The 20,747-nt window shown below is 36.7% G+C and overlaps 1 protein-coding gene across 1 annotated transcript in view; it reads right to left on the bottom strand.

Moving 5' to 3' along the window:
• The window catches only part of LOC150096810 (CD109 antigen-like), a 325,733-nt gene that overhangs the window by 141,951 nt on the left and 163,035 nt on the right, over positions 1-20,747 (bottom strand). Inside the window, exon 17 of the mRNA XM_090408083.1 lies at positions 5,510-5,623. Coding sequence (XP_090264209.1) covers positions 5,510-5,623 — 114 coding nt within the window. The remainder of the gene's footprint in view (positions 1-5,509; positions 5,624-20,747) is intronic.

The raw sequence follows: 20,747 nt of genomic DNA, 5'->3' as shown, positions 1-20,747 counted from the left end.
ACATAATTTCTTGGCATCTTTAAAAAATATATATATATAAAAGTTAATATTAAAAAAATCCTCTACTACTGTTTTTGAAATAGCCTCTTTAAGAAATATATGAAATTACTTCATCTATTTCCTAAAAAACAACAACAAAAAAATCTACAGTTATTATTCAATGTTATGTTTCTTCTTTCTCTTTGACTTTCTACTCACCTACAGTACTGGTGTGTTACAGGCTAAAAATCTCTCTTGTTTGAGATTACCATAAAAAAAAAAGTTTTCCATTTGGTCTATTTATGAATGTCTCCACTCAAGCCAGCGATCTAGTATGACTGACAAAACAGGATGCCAAGAAAGAAAAGTAATGTCTTAAAACCCATACTGAGAGTACTTATTTCAGGATGAAAAAAAAAAAAAAAATGGAATGCATGATGGTTGGTGCATTCTCTTTTGTCTTCCATACTTATAAAACCTATACAGAAGCATCGGGAGGTAAAAAAAAAAAAAAAAGAGGAGGAGAGTCTGAGCACTTACCTACAAAAGAGCACACATGTGAAATCATAGGGGTATCTTTCATGGGTGGGATAAATGTGAATCTCACCCATGAAAGATACCCCTATGATACGTTTAGTTCATAGGGGTATCTTTCATGGGTGGAGAGGAGACTGGTAGGTTAAGGAGGATATTTGGTGAACGCAGTTGGTTCATAATGCTGCTGAAAGATAAATAATTTTTTCACATTTTTGCTAAATAATGCTATGTTAAATTACTTAGTATTACTGTTTTATAAATGTGCATGGTAGACTGAGTTATTCAAATTTAAGCAAAATGTGAATATTTCCTTAAAATATATATTGTCGGTATTTATTTCCTATATCATTCATTTCTGCATAAATGATATAGGAAATAATCTGAAGGGAGATATTCAGTTGTTTGCTGATAATGGAAATAATATGATAATTGTTAATCTAGGTGGTGCAGAGAGTTTACCAGATGATTTGTACTGCTTATGATAAGTGACGACCTATGTCCTCTAAGAGTGGAGGCTTTGGAAGGCAGTGAGACAAATGATTTTGAGAGCTTATGGTGTGAGGTAGAGGTGGGCAAGACAGGATATTTAGTGGGGTGTTGCTACAGACCCAGGAGCACAGAGGATGGGGACCAGGAGATGTTTAGATAGTTAAGTTTAGCAAGTGCAAGAAGATTGTTATGGGAGATTTTAACTACAGTAGTATAAATTGGAGAGAGGAAGATGCATGTAGCAATAGGGGAATGGAATTTCTAGAATTCTTGAGGGACAAATGTCTTAGGCAACATGTAACAGAAGGAACAAGAGGTTCAAGAGTTTTGGATTTGGTTACAGCATCAGAAGAGTTGATAATAACTGAGATGACATCTCTCCCACCAGTTGGAGAGAGTGACCATATGGTTTTGACTCTGAAAATGAATAGACATGCAGGAGTATCAAAGAGATGGGAACTTATGTGGAATTATAAAGCAGGTGATTATAATAATCTTAGATGTCAACTTCGGGAAGTTTCATGGAGGGAGGAATTGGAAGGCCTGGATATCATTAATGCGTGGGAAATTGTGAAAGAATATTTGTTAGCAGCAATGGTAAGTTGTATACCACGAGTGAGGAAGAAGACACAATTTGGAGTAAAGTGGACAAACAATATTAAACAGGAATTGCATGCAAAAAAGAGGCTATGGAAGAGATATATGGAGACAGGTGAAGAGAAGATGCATGAAGAATATAAGACACAGGCCAGAAGAGTGACTAGTGTGGTAAGGAAAGCAAAACTGGAATATGAGAGGAGATTGGCCCTAAGGTCCAAAGAAAATCCTAAGGAATTTTTTAGCTATGTAGCCAGTAAGAGGAGAAATGACTGTGGAAGAATGATATTGTGGGATAAAAATGGGAATAGAGTGACTGATGCAGAGGACATAGTGGAATTGTTCAATAAACACTTTATTGGAGTATTTCATCCTAGAGGAGTCAGTTTTAATGCTAGAGGAATAGGGCAGGTTTGAGGTTTAGAGGCACAGGAGGAGAGTGTGTTTCAGATACTGAGTACTCTGGATGTCAGTAAAGCTTTGGGACTGGATGATATTTCACCAAGAGTTTTGAGAGAATGTGCTAGGGAACTGACAGTGCCTTTAACCTGGCATTTCAATGAACGTTTGGCTGCGGGAAAGGTGCCCAGGGAATGGAAAGAAGGTAAGATAGTGCCATTGAATAAGGGTGGTAACAGACTGGAAGTGTCTAATTATAGGCCAGTCTGTGTGTCATCAGTAGTTATTAAGATCTTGGAGAAAGTAGTGAGGGACCGTATATAGCATTGGGCAGATGAGGGTAATGTTATCTGTGAGAGTCAACATGGATTTGTGAAGGGGCGCTCTTGTTTTAGCAATATGCCAGCCTTTTATAATAAAGTTACAAGAACATTAGATGAGGGAAAGGCATATACTGCAATTTTCTTGGACTTAGCGAAGGCATTTGACAGGGTGCCACATGATAAGCTGATATTTAAGTTGCAACACATGGGTCTGGATGTCAGATTGGTCAACTGGATTCAGGATTGGCTGTCTGATAGGTATCAGAGAGTTGTGTATGGTGCAGCAGTTTCAAGGAAGCAGAGGGTTACAAGTGGGGTCCCACAGGGCTCAGTATTAGGACCTATATTGTTTAACCTTATATCAATGACATTGGCAGTGGACTGCAAGGGGATATTCAGTTGTTTGCAGATGATGCAAAGCTGGGAAGGATTATTAGTAATAGTGCAGATGTGGTAGCCCTGCAAGAGGATTTGAATAAGCTAGATAGATGGGCAAATGAATGGGGGGGGGGTCGGTTTAATGCAGCAAAATGTAAGGTCTTGAAGTTTGGGAAACATCGATGGGACACTGCATACTCTATGGGAGGAGTTATACTGGAGGAAGTAGGGGAGACAAGAGATCTGGGGTTGATGATTGATAGAAACCTGAAGTTTAGGGTACATATTGCAAAGGTGGTGAAGGTAACACAGAGGAATGCTGCAATTATGAGAAGGACACTGACCTGCAGAGATAAAAGGGTTATCATTACGTTGTATAAGTCTCTGATCAGACCACACTTGGACTATTGTTCTCAGATTTGGTCCCCAGGATTTGAAGGGGATAAATTAACTGTGGAAAGGATACAAAGACGGATGACAAAGATGGTTTCAGGACTGTACAAGGATAGTTATAAGGATCGGCTGAGGGAATGTGGACTACAGAGTTTGGAGGATAGAAGAAGGAGAGATGATATGATTGAAACTTTTAAACTGTTGAGAGGTGGTTACAGGGTTGACACTGGGGAGTTCTTTCGCTTGGTTGAACAGCAGGAAGGAATGATGACAAGAGGCCATCCCTGGAAGTTACGAAAGGAAACTGTGAGCAAGAGGATGAGGAGTGGTTTCTTTGCATGGAGGGTGGTTGAACCGTGGAATGCATTGCCTGATGGAGTGGTGAGAGCGAGAACGGTAATGAGTTTAAGGAGTGGTATGATAGACTTTGTGTTTCTTAGGGGGACCTCCCCTCGATGAGTCTTGACAGACTTTATGTTCTTAGGAAGGACCTCCCATGATGAGTCTTTTGACTCCATGGAGGCTTGAATAATAATAATAATAATAATAATAATTTTAATAAGCTGATAGTATGGACAAAACATGATGGATGTGAGTCTAATGTAGAAGAGTTAAAGGTTATGTATTTTGAGATAAAAAGATTACAAACTGTATGCCACATTGAGGGAACTGTACTCCAGGAAACTGGTGAAGCCAAGGATTTGGGGGTAGTAGTAGACAGAGGGTTGAAATATAGAGGACATGTTGCCAGGGTAGCTCACAGGATTATTTGGTTATTGAAGAATTTACACTAACAAGCAGAGTGTAAATTCTTATAAAGTTTTATAAAGCCTCTTTATAAAACCTTGATACGATCACATATGAATTACTGTGCTCAGGTTTGGTCAACTGGATTTCTTTGGGATAAAGAAACCCAGTTGATACAGAGGCAAGTGACCAAGATGGTGGGTGGACTGTGGAATACTCTTATTAGGACAGACTGAAGATTTATAGGTTGCAAAAGTTGGTTGATAGGCAAAAAAGAGGGGATATGATAGTAACATTTAAGTTAATTAAAGTATTAATACAGAGGAAATATTTCAACAATTGGCTAGAGCTGGTAGGATAAAAGATCACGCATAGAAATTGGGTAAGAGTGTGGTTAACAGGGGTGTGATGATTAGATTTTTCTCTTGGAGAGTGGTGAATGAATGGAATGGGTTGCCAAAATCAGCTGTGAGTGCTTTCTTTGTTAATGGATTCGAGGAAAGGTACAATTGATATTGCGTGGATAGTTTGGGTCTCCCACGATGAGTCCTAGGACTCCATGGAGGTGCTTGTGCAATAATAATAATAGTCATAAGGATTGGCTTCTATATCAGAACTCTTAATATAGAAGTCAAAATATGATGCTTCTTTTTCATGCTACTTCAGGCCTCTGATCTGACAGCAGGCAATAAAAATCATTGACTGCCTAAAGACTTGAAGCATCCATGCCACAGTGGGATTAAAATCTACAGCTCGTGATTTGGAAAATGGCGAAACTTTCCACTTGGCCAAATAGATTACTGTATTTTTTGCCTTATAAGATGCACCATTGTATTGGATGCATCCCATTTTTCAAGTCAAATTTTTGAAAAAAACAAAAATTCTTCACAGTATAAGACATGAATTATGCATTAAATTTTACATATAAATATTAATTTTTTTATTTTAAAAAATTTTATTTTTATTTATTTTTGTACATTATTTTATCTGTTTATTAGATAACAAAGCAATTCTTAAAAAATCATCAAATCATTAAAAAAATCTAACATATAATAATATATATAATGTATACATAACAATATAAATAAAATAATTTTTATAAATTTCATTAATCTTTTTTTCAAATCTTGATTCATCTTCACTCTCAAAATTTTCTGAACTTGATCTTCATCAGAAAATGAGTCATCACTGGCTTGAAATAATAAGTCATCCACTATACCATCAAGAGAATTACTAATGCCACACTTATGAAAAGATTTTCATAAATTGAATAAACTATGAAGATTATGTTGATGTAGTTTTGAAATGCTTTCATTATTGATCTTTGTACGAAGTAACTGACAACATTAAATTATATGTTTTAAACAGCATAGGTTGGATTACTATTTCTGGTTCTAATAATTTTTGGGATTGAATATTCTTTAAATAATATTAATACCTTTCATCATGCAAATCAGTACACATTACATTTAATAAGGATGCAGCCCTAGCTTTCAGCTGAGGCTCCTAATAAAAAAGTGATAAAAAATGGAAATTGAAAATATTAAAACATTCGAGAATGTTAAATTTTAATTATGTTAATAATCATAAAATTGAAAATTTTTCTTCAATGTCTTTTAAATATATATCAATATAAGAGATTAAAAAGATTTTCTAAATGTACTTACATCCACTCTCATCTGAACCATCAATACAATCATAATAGCCATCACACTGTTTAGTATGGTGATAGCAAGACCCATCCATACAAGGTAAATAACCCTGACTTTTGTTGCAACTGTCTAAGAATATGAAAATATATATTTAACAGTTTTTTGCATTGAAGAAAAATCAATATAAATTACTAATTATTTTCATATTATTTATATTTTCAATGTATATTTTCATCCCATACATTAATGATAGTGGGAAGAACCTGACAGGAGATGTTCAATGCTTGCTAATGATGCAAAGATAGGTAGAGCAAGGGATGCTAATATACAGCACTTACAGAATGATTTCAATAATCTCAAACATGGGGCAACAGAAATGGCTATCAATTCAATGTTAGTAAGGTGTAAAGCTATGCAATTTGGTGTGATGAGATTTCCAATGGCATATTATATTGGTGGGATTATGTTATAAGAAATTGATAAAGCTAAGGATCTTGGAGTTATGGTGTGCAGTGCAAAGCTTACATTGCAAAAAATGCAAATATATCTCAGAGGACAATTGCAATGTTGAAACAAACACGAACGTAAGAATAAGGAAGTCATTTTCCTCTTAGCGAGGCCTTGATACAACCACACTTGGACTACTGTGAGCAGATATGGTCTCCTGGGTATGGAGTGGATAAAGAAACTGTGGAAAGGATGCAAAGAAGAGTAACAAAGATGATATTGGGATTACATAATGTAGATTATGAGGACAAACTGAGACTACATGGACCACAGACACTGTAAATAAGAGAAAGATGGGTGCTATGAGAGAGGTCTGACCCTTCTGAAGGATGTTATAGGTTATTAACTGATGAAATTTTCATTATATGGAAGGTGGGGAAAGGACAAGGGGAGCATCAGTAGAAATTAAGTTTGTATGCTGTTAAAAAAAGGGGTGAGAGCTAAATTTTTCTTTCACAAAGCAGTGAGTGTGTGGAACAAATTGCCTGTTGAAGGTAAGTGCATTCAGCATGAACGAGTTTAAGAGAAGGTATGACATCTGGTGTGGATGATCTATGGCATTCCTTAATGAATCCTTGACTCCCTGCAGGTCTTTAATGATAATATTATATAAGGTACAATCTAAAACTAAGTGAGGTGTATGTGTGTGTATGTGTACAAACATGCTCAAGAAACCAGCCACATTGCTTTTTTTACTATGCCACTATTCTGCCAATATGCAGAACGGTGGTCTTTCCTTCCAGGAGGTGAAAAATTATCTAAATGAAAAAACATTCACAACTATCTATGCCAGAGTGAGATTCAAAGCTACAGCATATAGGATGGAAAGCAAAGATTCAGCCAATTAGGATCAGTTAATATATATATACATATATGTAATTCTATTTTCTAATTACACAACAGATAATTTTCTAATTCTTCTTCTTATTATTATTATATTAATTTATTACATGATAAATGGAGTTGATAGACTCATCGTGTGAGGTTCATTCAAGGGACAAAAATATTTATTGTATTGAATCTTAAAATCCTTAACACTCCCTGCATTAACAACATATTCTGGTAATGTGTTCCAATCACTGACAATTCTCCATGCAAAAAATTTACTCCACACACCCTGCTTCACTACACTCCTACACAACTTCCAGGGATGGCTTCTGGTTCTTCCCCTCTTACATTCTACTCTTTTTATAATTTCCCTCAGATTTATCTGATAAAATCCCCTCACACTAACTTAACCATCTCTATCATATCATCTCTTTTACTAATATGCACTAAACTCTGCAATCCACATTTCTTCAACCTCTCTCCATAGCCAGCATCCTAGATTCTTAATATTGTCTTAGTCACTTTTCTCGGGACTCTCTCCAATGTTTCCACATCACATTGAAAGCCTGGTGATCAAATCTGAACACAAATGACCAGGTGTGGTCAGATCAGTGCTTTATACAGTAGCACAACCATCTCCTTATCTCTACATGTTAGTATATTCATATCATAGCAGACTACAATGTGCAGTCCTTGCAGCACTTGCAATATGCCCTCTACACTTCGGTCTACTGTCAACCATCACTCCCAAATCTTGAATCTCATCCACTTTCTGTAGTATACCGCCATCAACATTGTACACGGCCTTACATTTCGCATGCCACAATGTAATACCTTGCACTTATTAATATTAAAACTGCAACCCCACTTCTTTGTCCAAGTCAAATCTTCACTGAATATACCATATTTGCCAGCGTATAAGACACACTTTTTTTCTTTGAAAATAGGTCTGAAAAACAGGGTGCATCTTATATGCCGATACGCAGTTTTTTATTACTTTCATTTCTGGAAATTTTCTCTGTTCTGAGTTACATGATTTCTTTCTTGCTTCCTTGCGGTGTGTGAGAGCATTCCAGTTACGTATAGTTCAGTGGATGCGCTTAAAATTGCTTAAAGGAGTGCTTGTACATGTTCATGCAAAAGGCTGGATAGATGGAGGAGGAATGAAGTTATGAATAGCTAAACTTTGGTCTAGGTGCCCTGCTAGTATGGCATCAGTTTTGTTCTCACAGAACAGAAGATGTTAAAAATAAACTAAAGGAATTGAAAACTTAGTTAACTGTAATTCCAGGAGGTCTAACTAGTCAGCTTCAATCTTTAGATGTCTGTATTAATAAACCATTTAAGGGATTTATGAAGGAGAAGTGGAACAGCTGGATGCAGTCTTCAGATTTTGAGGTTATGCCATCAGGAAGAAGGAAGAGGCCTGGCATTTCGCAAGTTTGTGAGTGGGTCAAAGCTTCATGGGATGCTGTGAAAACTGAGACAGTGGTTAAATCATTTAAGAAGTGTGGCATTAGTAATATACTGAATGGTACAGAGGACAATTTGTTGTATGAGGACTCAGATTCTGATTTAGAAGAGGTTTCAAGTGTCTCTTCATTTAGCTCTGGAGAAGAATTTCTGGGTTTTGACAAAGAAGATTAAAAGGTGGGTACTCTATCCTAGTTAGATTAGGTATTTGTTGAAAGTAGACCAACTTATTACTTTATATTTGAAATACTGTAAATTCATTATAATATTCAGTGATAAAGTTTTTTCCTGAAAAATGTGTACAAAAAAGGGGTGTGTCTTATAGGCCGGTGCGTCTTACACGCCGGCAAATACGGTAATTCTCCCTGATCTAACACACTTTTTACCATATCATAAAATGCAAGTAAATTGCTAAAACAAGACCTATCTTTTACAAATCCATGCTGACCATTATAAAGAATACTATGTTCATCAATCCGATCTTGCATTGCATTCCTAACCAATCTCTCTAACACCTTGACTACAACTGCAGTTATATACAAGTCTATAATTGGAAACTTCTGTCCCAGAACCATGCTTGTGGAGGTACTATTTTGCCTTCTTTCCACTCCTTAGGAACTTTACCCAACACAAGATGTTTATTAAATAACCAGGTCAAGGACATTGTGCATATTCCTTGAGAATATGTCATTCTTATTAATATTTAACCCAATTAACACCTGATAAATCTCTGATTCTTTCATTTCCAATTCTCCTAATAATTGTCTCCCTTCTGTATATTCCACAGCATTATTTACATCAGTATAACATATGCTGATAAAGTGCTCATTTAATAATTCCACTATATCCTTTGCAACAGTAATTCAGATGCCATGACTATCCACCAGTGTCAACCTGCCATAATTATTTTTTTTAATCTTGTTTGCCATATAACAGAAGAATTCCCTTAAATTAACATTGGCTTGCCCAGCCAATCTCCTCTCATACTGCACATTCTCTTTCTTCACAATGCTTGTCACTCATCTCTGGATCCTCTTCAGCATTTTTCCATCCAAAAAAAACAACAACAAAAAAAAAACAAAAAAAAAAAACAGGCAACCAAATCTGTGCACAACGGCAAACCTGATTGTTCACAAAGTATCTTATGAGAATCTTAGCACTTCATGCATTGTGAATAAAATAGCAGACGCTGTATAATTACTATGGATCTCTTCCTGTGTAATAAGAATTCTGCATGCAGCCAACCAGAGATAGAGCTACAAGATTATTGGAGTAATAGATGCTCATGTTGAACTTAACAAAAAAAAAAAAGTGGGTGCATCACTTATTACTATTTAATAAGTGATGTTTCATTCTGACCAAGCAATCTTACAATGCAAATCAAACATTGATTTGAGCCTCCAAAATGTAAATAAGATTGCAAATGCAATTACAAGGTTTCTGACTGGAGGTCCTTCAAAGAAAAATAGACCACAGACCTATTTTTGTAAACAGCACAAAATACATCACCATATCAACTAACTTTCTGATGAATCATTTTCATTTCTGATGGCACTATGAGGGTTTCAGCTCTCAATACACACATATTGTAGTAATTCATTGTGCTGCTTGCATGAACAATGACTTTTTTTTTTTTTTTTTTTTAAATTTCAATACCCCCATGCCTTTATTTTGTATTTCTCTTGAAGTTAACAAAACGTGTGTATGTGTGTGTGTGTTTATTTGCAATTTGGTTTTAAAGCATGTAACAACTTCAAACACTTCCTAAGAATATGCCACATAGTTGTTCATGGCATATTCAAACTACTACATCTATGAGTAACAATGAACTTACAAGGCATGATGAAATTCCTCTTACGCACTGTATTGTTTCTTCATTAATTTTTTGTTAGCTAGCCAAGATTCTTTCTTTTAGAGATACACTTTTTTGTCTTTGAACTATTTCACACCATAAAGAAACTGATCTCCATTGTGGTGGTTCTTTCTCATATTTCCAACAAAACTCATAATGAATATTTGTCACTGAAGTTCTCTTTGTGCATTTGGATTATAAAGAACACTTTTTCATTAAGTGACCTATCGTTAAGAATAGGTGTACTTACTTAATAATTTACTTAGGTCCTTCTCATTCTAATTTTAAGAATGAGAAACATCCTTCAGCAGTAATGCAAAAACTAAACTAAGATTTTCTTTACTGTATTTAAGAAAGGCTTAGACGTTGGTTATGCATTTTTTACTAAGTAATTTAAGGAAATTACAATGTCACTAGGATATACATTAAAATATATTAAAATTTTGAATTATTAATAAATTAATAATTTATTAATTATTAATTATAAATATTAATGTATAAATTATTAATAATGAATATATTAATATATTGAAATATTGAAATATATTAAAACCAAGTAAAAATTGTATTTAGCAATATTTATTTATTTTTCAGTAAACATACACACTGATTTTTATAACAGTTTAAAAACCCATACTTCTTTTTAATCAAATATGTATTTGTTAAAAAAATTGCTCCACATTTACTAGTTCATAATTTACAGAACTTGTATTTCATTTCTAAGCAATCCAATAATTCATTCATTCATTCATGAGTAATTAATCTCAACAGTGAGCATTTGGAGATGATTAGTGACCAAGTATGGTCAATAAAGCATGGTTCTGGTCTAAAGTCTAACTCACAGCTACCCATAGATCTAATGCATTATATATGTCAAACTTTTTTTTAGTGAGGGGGGGGGGACTGCTTTGGCAAATGCAAAAAGTCTGTAAGATTCATTTTTTACTATCTATTCTGCTTACAAATTATTCCAGGATATAGCTGGATGGATTTTATTATTATTATTATCAACATTTGACCTGCATGGAGTCAGAGACTCATTGTGGGAGGTACTCACTATTGCATACAATGCTCATCCAACCGCATCTTAAACTGATTCAATGTGTCCACATCCACAACACACTCAAGCAATGCATTCCACTCACCAATCACCCTCCATGCAAAGAACCTGCTTCTCACTCCTTTGCTCACACCCTCCTTATTCAGTTTCCAACAATGGCCTCTTGTTCTACTCCTCTCTCCCATTCTATGAAAAATCTCTTCCATGTCTACCCGATAACAACCCCTGACCAGCTTATATGTCTCAATCATATATCCCCCCTTCCTCCAATTCACAAGGCTTTACAACTTACATTCTCTCAATCTGTCCTCGTACTTCACATTCCAAAGACCACTGACTACCTTCGTGAATCTTCTCTGTATCCTTTCCAACATTGAAATCTGGTATTCAAATATTGCTCTCTTTGTATCCTACTTCCCTTTTTAAATTGCTCTCTTTTCATAGGACCCAAAGAGACAAAATGATATTAAATATCCTCACTTAACTCCACCTGACTGGAATGAAATTTAATCAAATTTGAGATTTTGGATGTAAACAGAAAAGCAATCATTTGGTAAACCAATTCAGACTGTCAATAATTCTGTACTTGGTGGACAGAATTTGATGAAGTTTTTTATTTAGGATTCAATTAAAATATGAGGAGTCTATTCAATTTTGGGAAAACAAAATTAAAAATAATCATGAAAAATTATGCAAAACAAAATTATATGTATAGAGTATAAAAAAAAAGACTGAAATTTAATGAATAGATTGAAATCAATAGATTTCTTTGGATAAAAAAAAAAATTATCAAAACAAGCCTTAAAGTGCAAGCCATTAGGAAAAAGAGAACCAGGACGTCCTCTTAAAAGATTCAACGATGACTTCTAAGGCCGGAACAGGCCATGCTAGGCCTAAATCCTTGATATGCATTATGATGATGATGATGGAAAAAAAAATGTTGCAGACAACATGATAGTCCATAAAAAAACAATTGAGATATCAATAACTGAGCATTCAACCCTCAAAAATTTCAAATTGTACTGTCTATAAACAATTATAATAGTTTGAAGTTACTGCTGCTATATATATATATATTCCTTGGAATCAACCTTGGCATCTCTCTCTCTCAGGTCTAGTTCCCACTGATGAGACCTCAATAAAGGTTGAAACTGGTCTGGGTAGTGGTCCTTCCATTATGCATAGCATCATACATGTCGGAAAGAAGGTGTGCTTTGCATTATGGGATACATACTAAAGCAAGTGATATGAAGTCATTAACCTCTATATACAAGTAGTTCAGACATGAATGTATTTCATGTGCAAGCAAAACATTGTTTTGTTTCCTTGGGAAAAGGATTAAAGCCAAGTATATAATTTCTTGGTATCTTTAATGTATAATAAACCAAAGGTAAAAAAGTTTCTACATCTTTCTCTCATCCAGCGATTTTTATTAATAAGGTCAAGCACCTTTTGACTACTTGTATATGAGATATATGTGATTTCTGCATTACTTCAACCTTGGTATCTCTCCCAGGTCTGGCGCTCCCACTGAAGAGACCTCAATAAAGGTCAAAACCGGTTGGAAGCTTGGGTGATGAATGGCAATGCTGTAGCCCATGAAGTTTTAACTGAGGCTTGGCTGTTGCTGTCACCCAGGTCCTGAAAGGGGGGGGGGTAATAAATGGCAATGCTGTAGCCCATGAAGTCAACTGAGGCATGGCTATTGCTGTTACCCTCAAGATGAAATATGAGTGGCTCTGCTCAGTGGTGGAGTGAGCCTGCCACTGGCTAGAGCCAAAGCTGAGAGTTCTTCTCAGTGACGAGGTGAGCTTGTTACTGAGGGGTACAATGCTGAGTTTCTGATCCTTCAGGTTAATCATTGTTGGTGGATCGCACAAGTTTTTGGAGATTGACCTGTACTTAAACACTCAATAAACGTTGAAAGTGGTTTGGGTAGTGGCCCTTCCCATTATGCATAGCATTATACACATCCAAAACGGGGTATGCTTTGCATTATGGGATACATACTAAGGCAAGTGATATGAAGTCATTAGCCTCCATATACAAGTAGCTCAAACGTGAATATATTTCATATGCAAAACACTGTTTTGCTTCCTTGGGAAAAGGATTAAAACCAAATATATAATTTCTTGGTATCTTTAACATATATATATATATATGTTAAAGATATATATATATATATATATGTTAAAGACATATATATATATATATATATATAGAATTTGCCGCTAGAGGGGCCAGACGGTTGGTCGTGTTTTCAGGGAGCTCCTGAAAGCTAAGTATAATTTTGAATGAAAATTAGAATATAGGTTAAAATCATAACGTAATATTGTCTAATTTTGGTAGCTTGTGGTGTCTGTGTGATTTTGGTGTAAATTCCATTATTTAATTTAGTATTTAACGATACGTTTCATAGATTTGAATATGGCACCAATGCGACGTAAGATAATGGCGTCCAAAAATACAACGCCATTGTTCAAAAACTATAATGTGAGAGAATTTGTCCAATGTGATGTGTGTGGAATGTATGCATTCCCGAATGAGACTGGAGTTTGGATTGAAGGTGATAGTGGTGGGAGAATGTGCAGAAAGTGTAAGCAAAGTGAGGAGTTGAATTATGTTTCAGGTTGTGAGACAGTTATGGTTGAAGAAAGCCAGAATGTGAGTGAAAATAGTGGTTTGATAGGGAATTGCGATGTACAAGATGGCAATGAGAGCGGTGATCTAAGAAAGAGTGAGAGCAACTATACAGAGAGAGAAAATGGTTTGAATGATAAAAAAAATGAGGAATTATTTGTAGGAAGTGAGATCACTAGGTTGCGCGCACTGATACAAAATGCGCAGTGGCAATTAGAGCACCTGCAAAACTCTTTCCAGAGTGATTCGGCTAACGTAAATAAACAGCGTAAGAGTGGGCGAGTTTCTGAAATGAAGGAAAGAGTATTGTATGGTGACTCGTTATTAAGAGGAGTGATAGATGAGAGTGTAACTAAATCGTACTTACCAGATGCGAAATTTAAGGATGTAAGTGAGAGTATTAGAGTGCAAAAACAGAGGATGAAAGAATTAATAATTGTGGCGGGTACGAATGAATTGAAAGGTGATAAGTTTTTTATGAGAGAGAGGACTTGAAAGTATTGTTAAAGGTAGCAAAAGAAAAGAGTGACAGAGTTAGAATGGTGAGTCTGTTGCCACGGTATGACAGAGAGGAGTTTAGAAGGAGGGCCATAATCGCAAATGACATTATGCGCAGGTTATGCAGATGGTGTGGTGTGGAATTCGTGGACGTGTGGAATGAGTTTGATGGGCGAAAGGACTTATACAAGATGGATGGCCTGCATTTGAATGGACTTGGTGTGCGAAGACTGGAAAAAGTGTTGCTGAATGAAGTGAAAATGGATGTGCAGAACCAGGGAAACTAGAACTACCAAGGAGGGGGGGAAGTGGATATCCAGACATCAGTGAGACAGTTGAGTGTAAAAATGTATATAATGTACCTGAGCCAGCAATAAGAACAAAAAATGGGAATGGAACATTTAGAATAACGCATCAAGATAGGGGTGGGACAAAGGGATCACTGCATTTCATGTATACTAATGCCAGGAGTATTAGGAACAAGAAGGAAGTATTCTTGGCCTTGATTCGCTCTTCCTGGCCACAGGTTATTGGCATTAGTGAAACATGGCTGACGAAAGATGATATAGTTAGTGGGATAGAATGTGTAGGTTATAGTGTGTTTAGGAGGGACAGAAAGAATAAAATGGGGGGAGGGGAGTGTTATTGATGATAGCTGATGAACTGCAGCCAAGGAGAATTGAAGTTGTATTGCAGGATAGTGAAAGGAGCTCATTTGAGGCTATTTGGTGTGAGACTGAGACTGGCAGAATAAAATATACAGTTGGGTGCTGCTATAGACCAGGTGATGGAATAGATGGTGGAGATAGTATGCATAAACAAATTGACGAAATGAGTGGAAGGAGGGTAATTATTATGTGGGATTTTAACTATGGTAACATTGATTGGAAGGAGGAGAGGACACATGTGAGGAAGGAAACGGATTTTATTCAATTATTAAGGGATAACTATCTGAGACAGCATGTAATTGAAAATACTAGGGGTGTGAGAGTGCTTGACCTGGTAATAGCATCTCACAATTTGACTGTAATGAATATGACCATGTTGCCACCTATTGGTGAGAGTGATCATAAGGTCTTGACCTGGGAGGTGGCTAAAGGTGTGGAATTTTTGATTAAGACACGGAATATGTGGAATTACCATGATGGCAAGTATGATAAGCTTAGGAGATTGCTTGGATCAGTGCTATGGCATGTACAACTGCAAGGGCTGGACGTCGATAGAGCATGGGAAGTGGTCAAGGAGCATTTACAGGAGATTATGGCTGATTGTATACCTAGGGTCTGAATAGTAAAACAAGTAGGGGTTAAATGGATGAATAACACCATTAAGCTTGAGCTGCAAAAAAAGAAACAACTGTGGAGGGAATTTAAAGAAAGGGGTGACTTGCAGGCACACGAACGGTATAAAGTGCAGGCCAGAAGGGTAACGAGTGTGGTAAAAACAGCAAAAGCCGATTATGAAAGGAAACTAGCTATGCAAGCAAAAGAGAATCCCAAATAGTTCTTTCAATATGCTGCAAGCAAGAAAAAAACTGTACATGGCAAAATGATTTTAAGGAATGACGATGGTAAGGAGGTCACTGAACCAGTCGATATAGTGGAGTTACTGAGCGCGCACTTTGCAAAAGTATATCATCCAGGTGGTGACATTGAAAAAATGAAGGAGCCATTAGTTTATACGGGAATTGTGATGAATGAAGTGGAAGTGAATAGTCTATTACAGAACCTTAATGTGAATACATCTGTGGGATTGGATGGTATACCGGCACGGGTCTTGCGTGAAGCGGCTAAGGAATTATCAGTGCCCTTGACCATGTTGTTTAATCTGAGTCTCGGGTCTGGTTTAGTCCCGAAGGCATGGGAAGAGGGGAAAATAGTTTCACTGCATAAAGGAGGATCCAAGACTATGGTTGCAAATTACCGACCAATCAGCATATCGGGAGTTGTTGTCAAGGTCTTGGAGAAAGTAGTCAAGAGAAAAATACAGGAATGGATTGATGAAAATGAGATACTATACAGGGGACAGCATGGCTTTGTAAAGGGTAGATCATGCCTGAGTAACTTGCTCAAGTTTTATAACAAGGTGACGGCTGAACTGGATAAGGGAAATGGGTTTACAGTGATACTGCTGGACCTGGCAAAGGCGTTTGACAGGATACCACATGGAATTCTAATCCGTAAACTAAAACATATGGGAATGGATATAGGGTTGGTGAGATGGATAGGTGGGTGGTTGATGGAGAGATATCAAAGAGTGGCTTATTCAGGAGTGGAGTCCAAAAGTCGGCCTGTGACTAGTGCAGTGCCGCAGGATTCTGTTCTTGGACCACTGCTGTTTAATCTGTTCGTTAACGATATAGGGAAGGATCTAAGTGGAACAATTCATTTGTTCGCTGATGATGCAAAGTTGGGGAGGGCGATAGTGAATGCAGATGTCAAAGTATTGCAGGATGACTTAGATAGATTGGAGTACTGGGCTAAGGAGAATGGATGTCAATTCAATGTGACAAAATGTAAGGTTATGCATTTTGGGGTGAAAAGATTATCAGCAGTATACCACATGGGTGGAACTGTACTCCAAGAGATTGATGAGGCCAGGGACTTGGGAGTGTTGGTGGATAGGGAGATGAAGTTTAGGGGGCACATTGCGAAAGTAGCTAAATCAACTCATCAACTCACTTGGTTGTTGAAAAATACCTTGACGAGTAGAGACAAGCAAGTTATTGTACCTCTGTACCGAGCCTTGATAAGACCTCATCTTGACTACTGTGCCCAGATTTGGTCACCTCGGTTCCTTCTCGATGGGGAGGAGGTGGAGAGGATCCAGAGGCGAGTGACTAAGATGATAGCAGGTCTATGGAATGAACCATATGAGAATAGGTTGAAGATTTGTGGGTTGCAGAAACTGGTTGATAGGCGGAAAAGGGGAGATATGATTGAGACATTCAAATTGCTAAAAGGATTCTATAAGATTAATTCAGAGGATATTTTTGAGATCAGGGCTGGTGGTGGGAGAACTAGGGGACACCTATGGAAGCTGGGCAAGAGTGTGGTTAGCAGTGGTGTTAGAGCTGGGTTCTTTACTTTTAGAGTGGTAAATGAGTGGAATAAGCTGCCAGAGTCTGTTGTGGGTGCTATGACAGTGAGCGAGTTCAAGGCAAGGTATGATAGATACTGTGAGAATGTCATATAGTTGTGTGGACATGATGTTTAGGGCCTCCCTCGATGAGTCTAAGGACTCCCTGGAGTAGCCCGAAAATAATAATAATAATATATATGTGGGCTGTTCAATAAGTAATAAGACTAATTTTACTGTGGCAAAACCACTCATCACAATATTAATTTCTGTGGAATAAAGAAATCTTGCTGTCTGTATTAACAAAAGAGGTTGATAGATTGCGTATACAGGCTGATGTGCCAGAGTGTCACGTGACTAGACGCATGTGCTCGTTGACGCACCTACGAGGCGTGACCAGTCTTCGAAATGGAAGCATCCTTGGAACAGCGTTATGCGATTAAATTTTGTGTGCATTTGCAAAAATCAGCAGCAGACACTTTTAACATGATATGCGAAGCTTTCCACGATGAAGCAATGTCGAGGGCAAGTGTGTTTCACTGGCATAAAACTTTTAAGGAAGGAAGACAAAATGTGGAAGATCTTGAACTTGAGGGAAGACCTTCAACGTCCATCACAGAGAAAATGATCAATGATCAACACAGCAGCGATTATCATCAAGCACGTCAAAAGGAAGCGTCCATTGCTGAAGAATGGCTTCTTATTGCACACAATAATGCAAGGCCACATATTGCTGGTTGTGTAGTGGATGTTTTGCAGAAGAACAACACAGACATCCTCCCACACCCTCCATACAGTCCTGATCTCGCACCGTGCGATTTCTGGCTGTTTCCTCAGCTCAATAAACCACCAAGAGGCCGCCATTTCGAAAGCAACAAAACATGTGTAAAAGTTGCGGAGGCGGTTTTGAAAGAATTCTCAAAAAACAGACTCTCACGTGGTGTTTAAGAAGTGGACGCAACGTTGGGACAAATGCATCGAGTCTCACGGTAGTTACTTCGAAAGAGACCATGTAAATGATGACACGGTCTTATTACTTATTGAACAGCCTACGTATATATGTTAAAAAATATATATTATAAAACTGGTCAATGAACTTTTTTTTATTACAATTTCATTTCTATTAGTAAAGCAATTTGAAAATATAATAACTTTTTTTTTAATAATTGGACTACTTTTCTGGAGGAATGGGGATAAAATAATTCAGAATGATAAGAAAAATTCCTTCCTAGCTTGATAAAATTTAACAACTTTTAATATTTAGTATTTAAATCACCATTAAAACATAGTGAGTTATTTCAGTCCAGTTTAATGGCAAAATTATGCAAAACAATTCATATGGAATAAAAGAGAAATTAGGCAGACCACTAAATTAGCTGTATAGAAAACAGCATTCAAACCAGTTTTAACTTATGGATCTGAAAGCTGGGTCAGAAGTAAAACACTTGACCAAAGGCTAGAGACCACAGATATGAGAGTCCTGAGAAAGATTAGAGGATTAGAGGTGTGAACAGATGGCATCAATGGCAATATCATATTAAAAATGAGGATATTAGGAAAGAACTTGACATTGTCAGCATCCAGAAATGCATTAGCAGAGCTAATCTCAGGTGGTATGGTCACTTAAACAGAATGGGCGATGAAAGATTAGCAAAACAAGTGTTCTCTGCCAGGTTGGCGGGAAAACAACCCAGAGGAAGACCAAGATATAGATGGATTGATACGGTACAAAGTGCTTTAGATGATAGAAATATAAGATCTGATAATGCTGGAGTCTTGACAAGTAACAGACTGATTTTGAGGAAATTGTAGATAGGGAGTTAGTAATGATGTAAAATTTTCATGTAGTACTATCACATCCTGTACATCCCTTAAGGGCACATGGCAGGAATTTGATGATGATGATGATATATATTATAAAACTGGTTTAATATATATATGTATTAAACTAGTTTTAGGTTTAAAACTGGTCAATGAACTTTTTTTATTACAGTTTCATTTCTATCAGTAAAGCAATTTGAAAAAATAATAACTTTTTTTTTAATAATTGGACTGTGTTTAGGGAGGAATGGGGAGAAAATAATTCAGAATGATAAGAAAAATTCCTTTCCTAGCTTGATAAAATTTAACAACTTTTAATATTTAGTATTTAAATCACCATTAAAACTTAGTGAGTTATTTCAGTCCAGTTTAATGGCAAAATTATGCAAAACAATTAAATATACCAATAAAATAGCTCTCAGTTAATTTTTTTGTCAATAAGGTCACTAAACCAAAACACAACTATGAAATGCACCATTTTATAAATGCTGATGATAATTTTCATACTTTTTTTTTATATTGTTCTAAATGACATTTTTTGATAATATTCTGTCCTGAACCTAATATACTGAGACAGAACAGAAGATAGTTAAACAATCCACTTAGGATATTGCCAAATTTTTTGTCAAGAAGGAGTATAATAACTAATATTTAAGGAATTGACAGCGTATACTGGAAATATAGATTAAATAAACTTTAATATACACTTTCCGATATTTCGGCGAACGTTACGTTGCCATCTTCTTGGGAACTTACTAAAAGGACACGTGCACACAAGTACTAATACAACAAATGAGACTGAGGCTAGGACGCTAGCGTTTTCCTAAAGTCCTGATGGTGCCCCCTGGCGGGCTATATTGGTAGTTCTTGGCCTTTGGGCTGAAGTTCTTTTGATAAAAGTTTCCCAAATTTGGGGCAGTTTCATGCATCCAAATTTGTTGAGGTTTGGCATGTTCCTAAGGGCCGAGGCTGATTCCATGAATAGTCTTTCATACTTGAACTTGCTGCGGTGTATTACTGTGGCTTTCTTCCATCTTATTCTGTGGCGAGTATCCAGAGCGTGGTCTGCAAGCCCAGAGTGGCTGTACTGGTGGAATCGGATGTAATCCTTGTGTTCTGAGATTCTGATATTTGCTGTCCTGCCTGTTTGGCCAAAGTAGGACAGTTTACAGCTGCAAGGGACCTGGTATACACCAGGTAGGTCTAGGGGAAGTGGTTGGTCTTTGGTAGAGCGGATAAGGGATGCCAGTTTTCTATGTGGTCTGTAACAAGTGGTCAAGTCATGTTTTTTTAAGATTTTATTGATTTTTTCTGAGGTGCCTCTGATGTAGGGAATAGTGATGGATTTAGAGTAATCTTTTTTGTGAGGGGGAGGGGGTGGTGGGTTGTGGATGACTGGGTTAAGTATTTTTTGGATTTTTTGGAGGGGGTAGCCGTTGGCTGAGAAAGTGTCACGGATGTGATTTAGTTCAGAGGTTAGGGCTTGATCATTAGAA

This window comes from Typopeltis vanoorti, chromosome 18 (genome assembly GCF_054136105.1).
Source record: "Typopeltis vanoorti isolate ZY-2024b chromosome 18, IOZ_Tvanoo_1.0, whole genome shotgun sequence".
Taxonomy (NCBI): Eukaryota; Metazoa; Arthropoda; class Arachnida; order Uropygi; family Thelyphonidae; genus Typopeltis; species Typopeltis vanoorti.
This window is presented reverse-complemented; position numbering and strand designations above follow the sequence as displayed.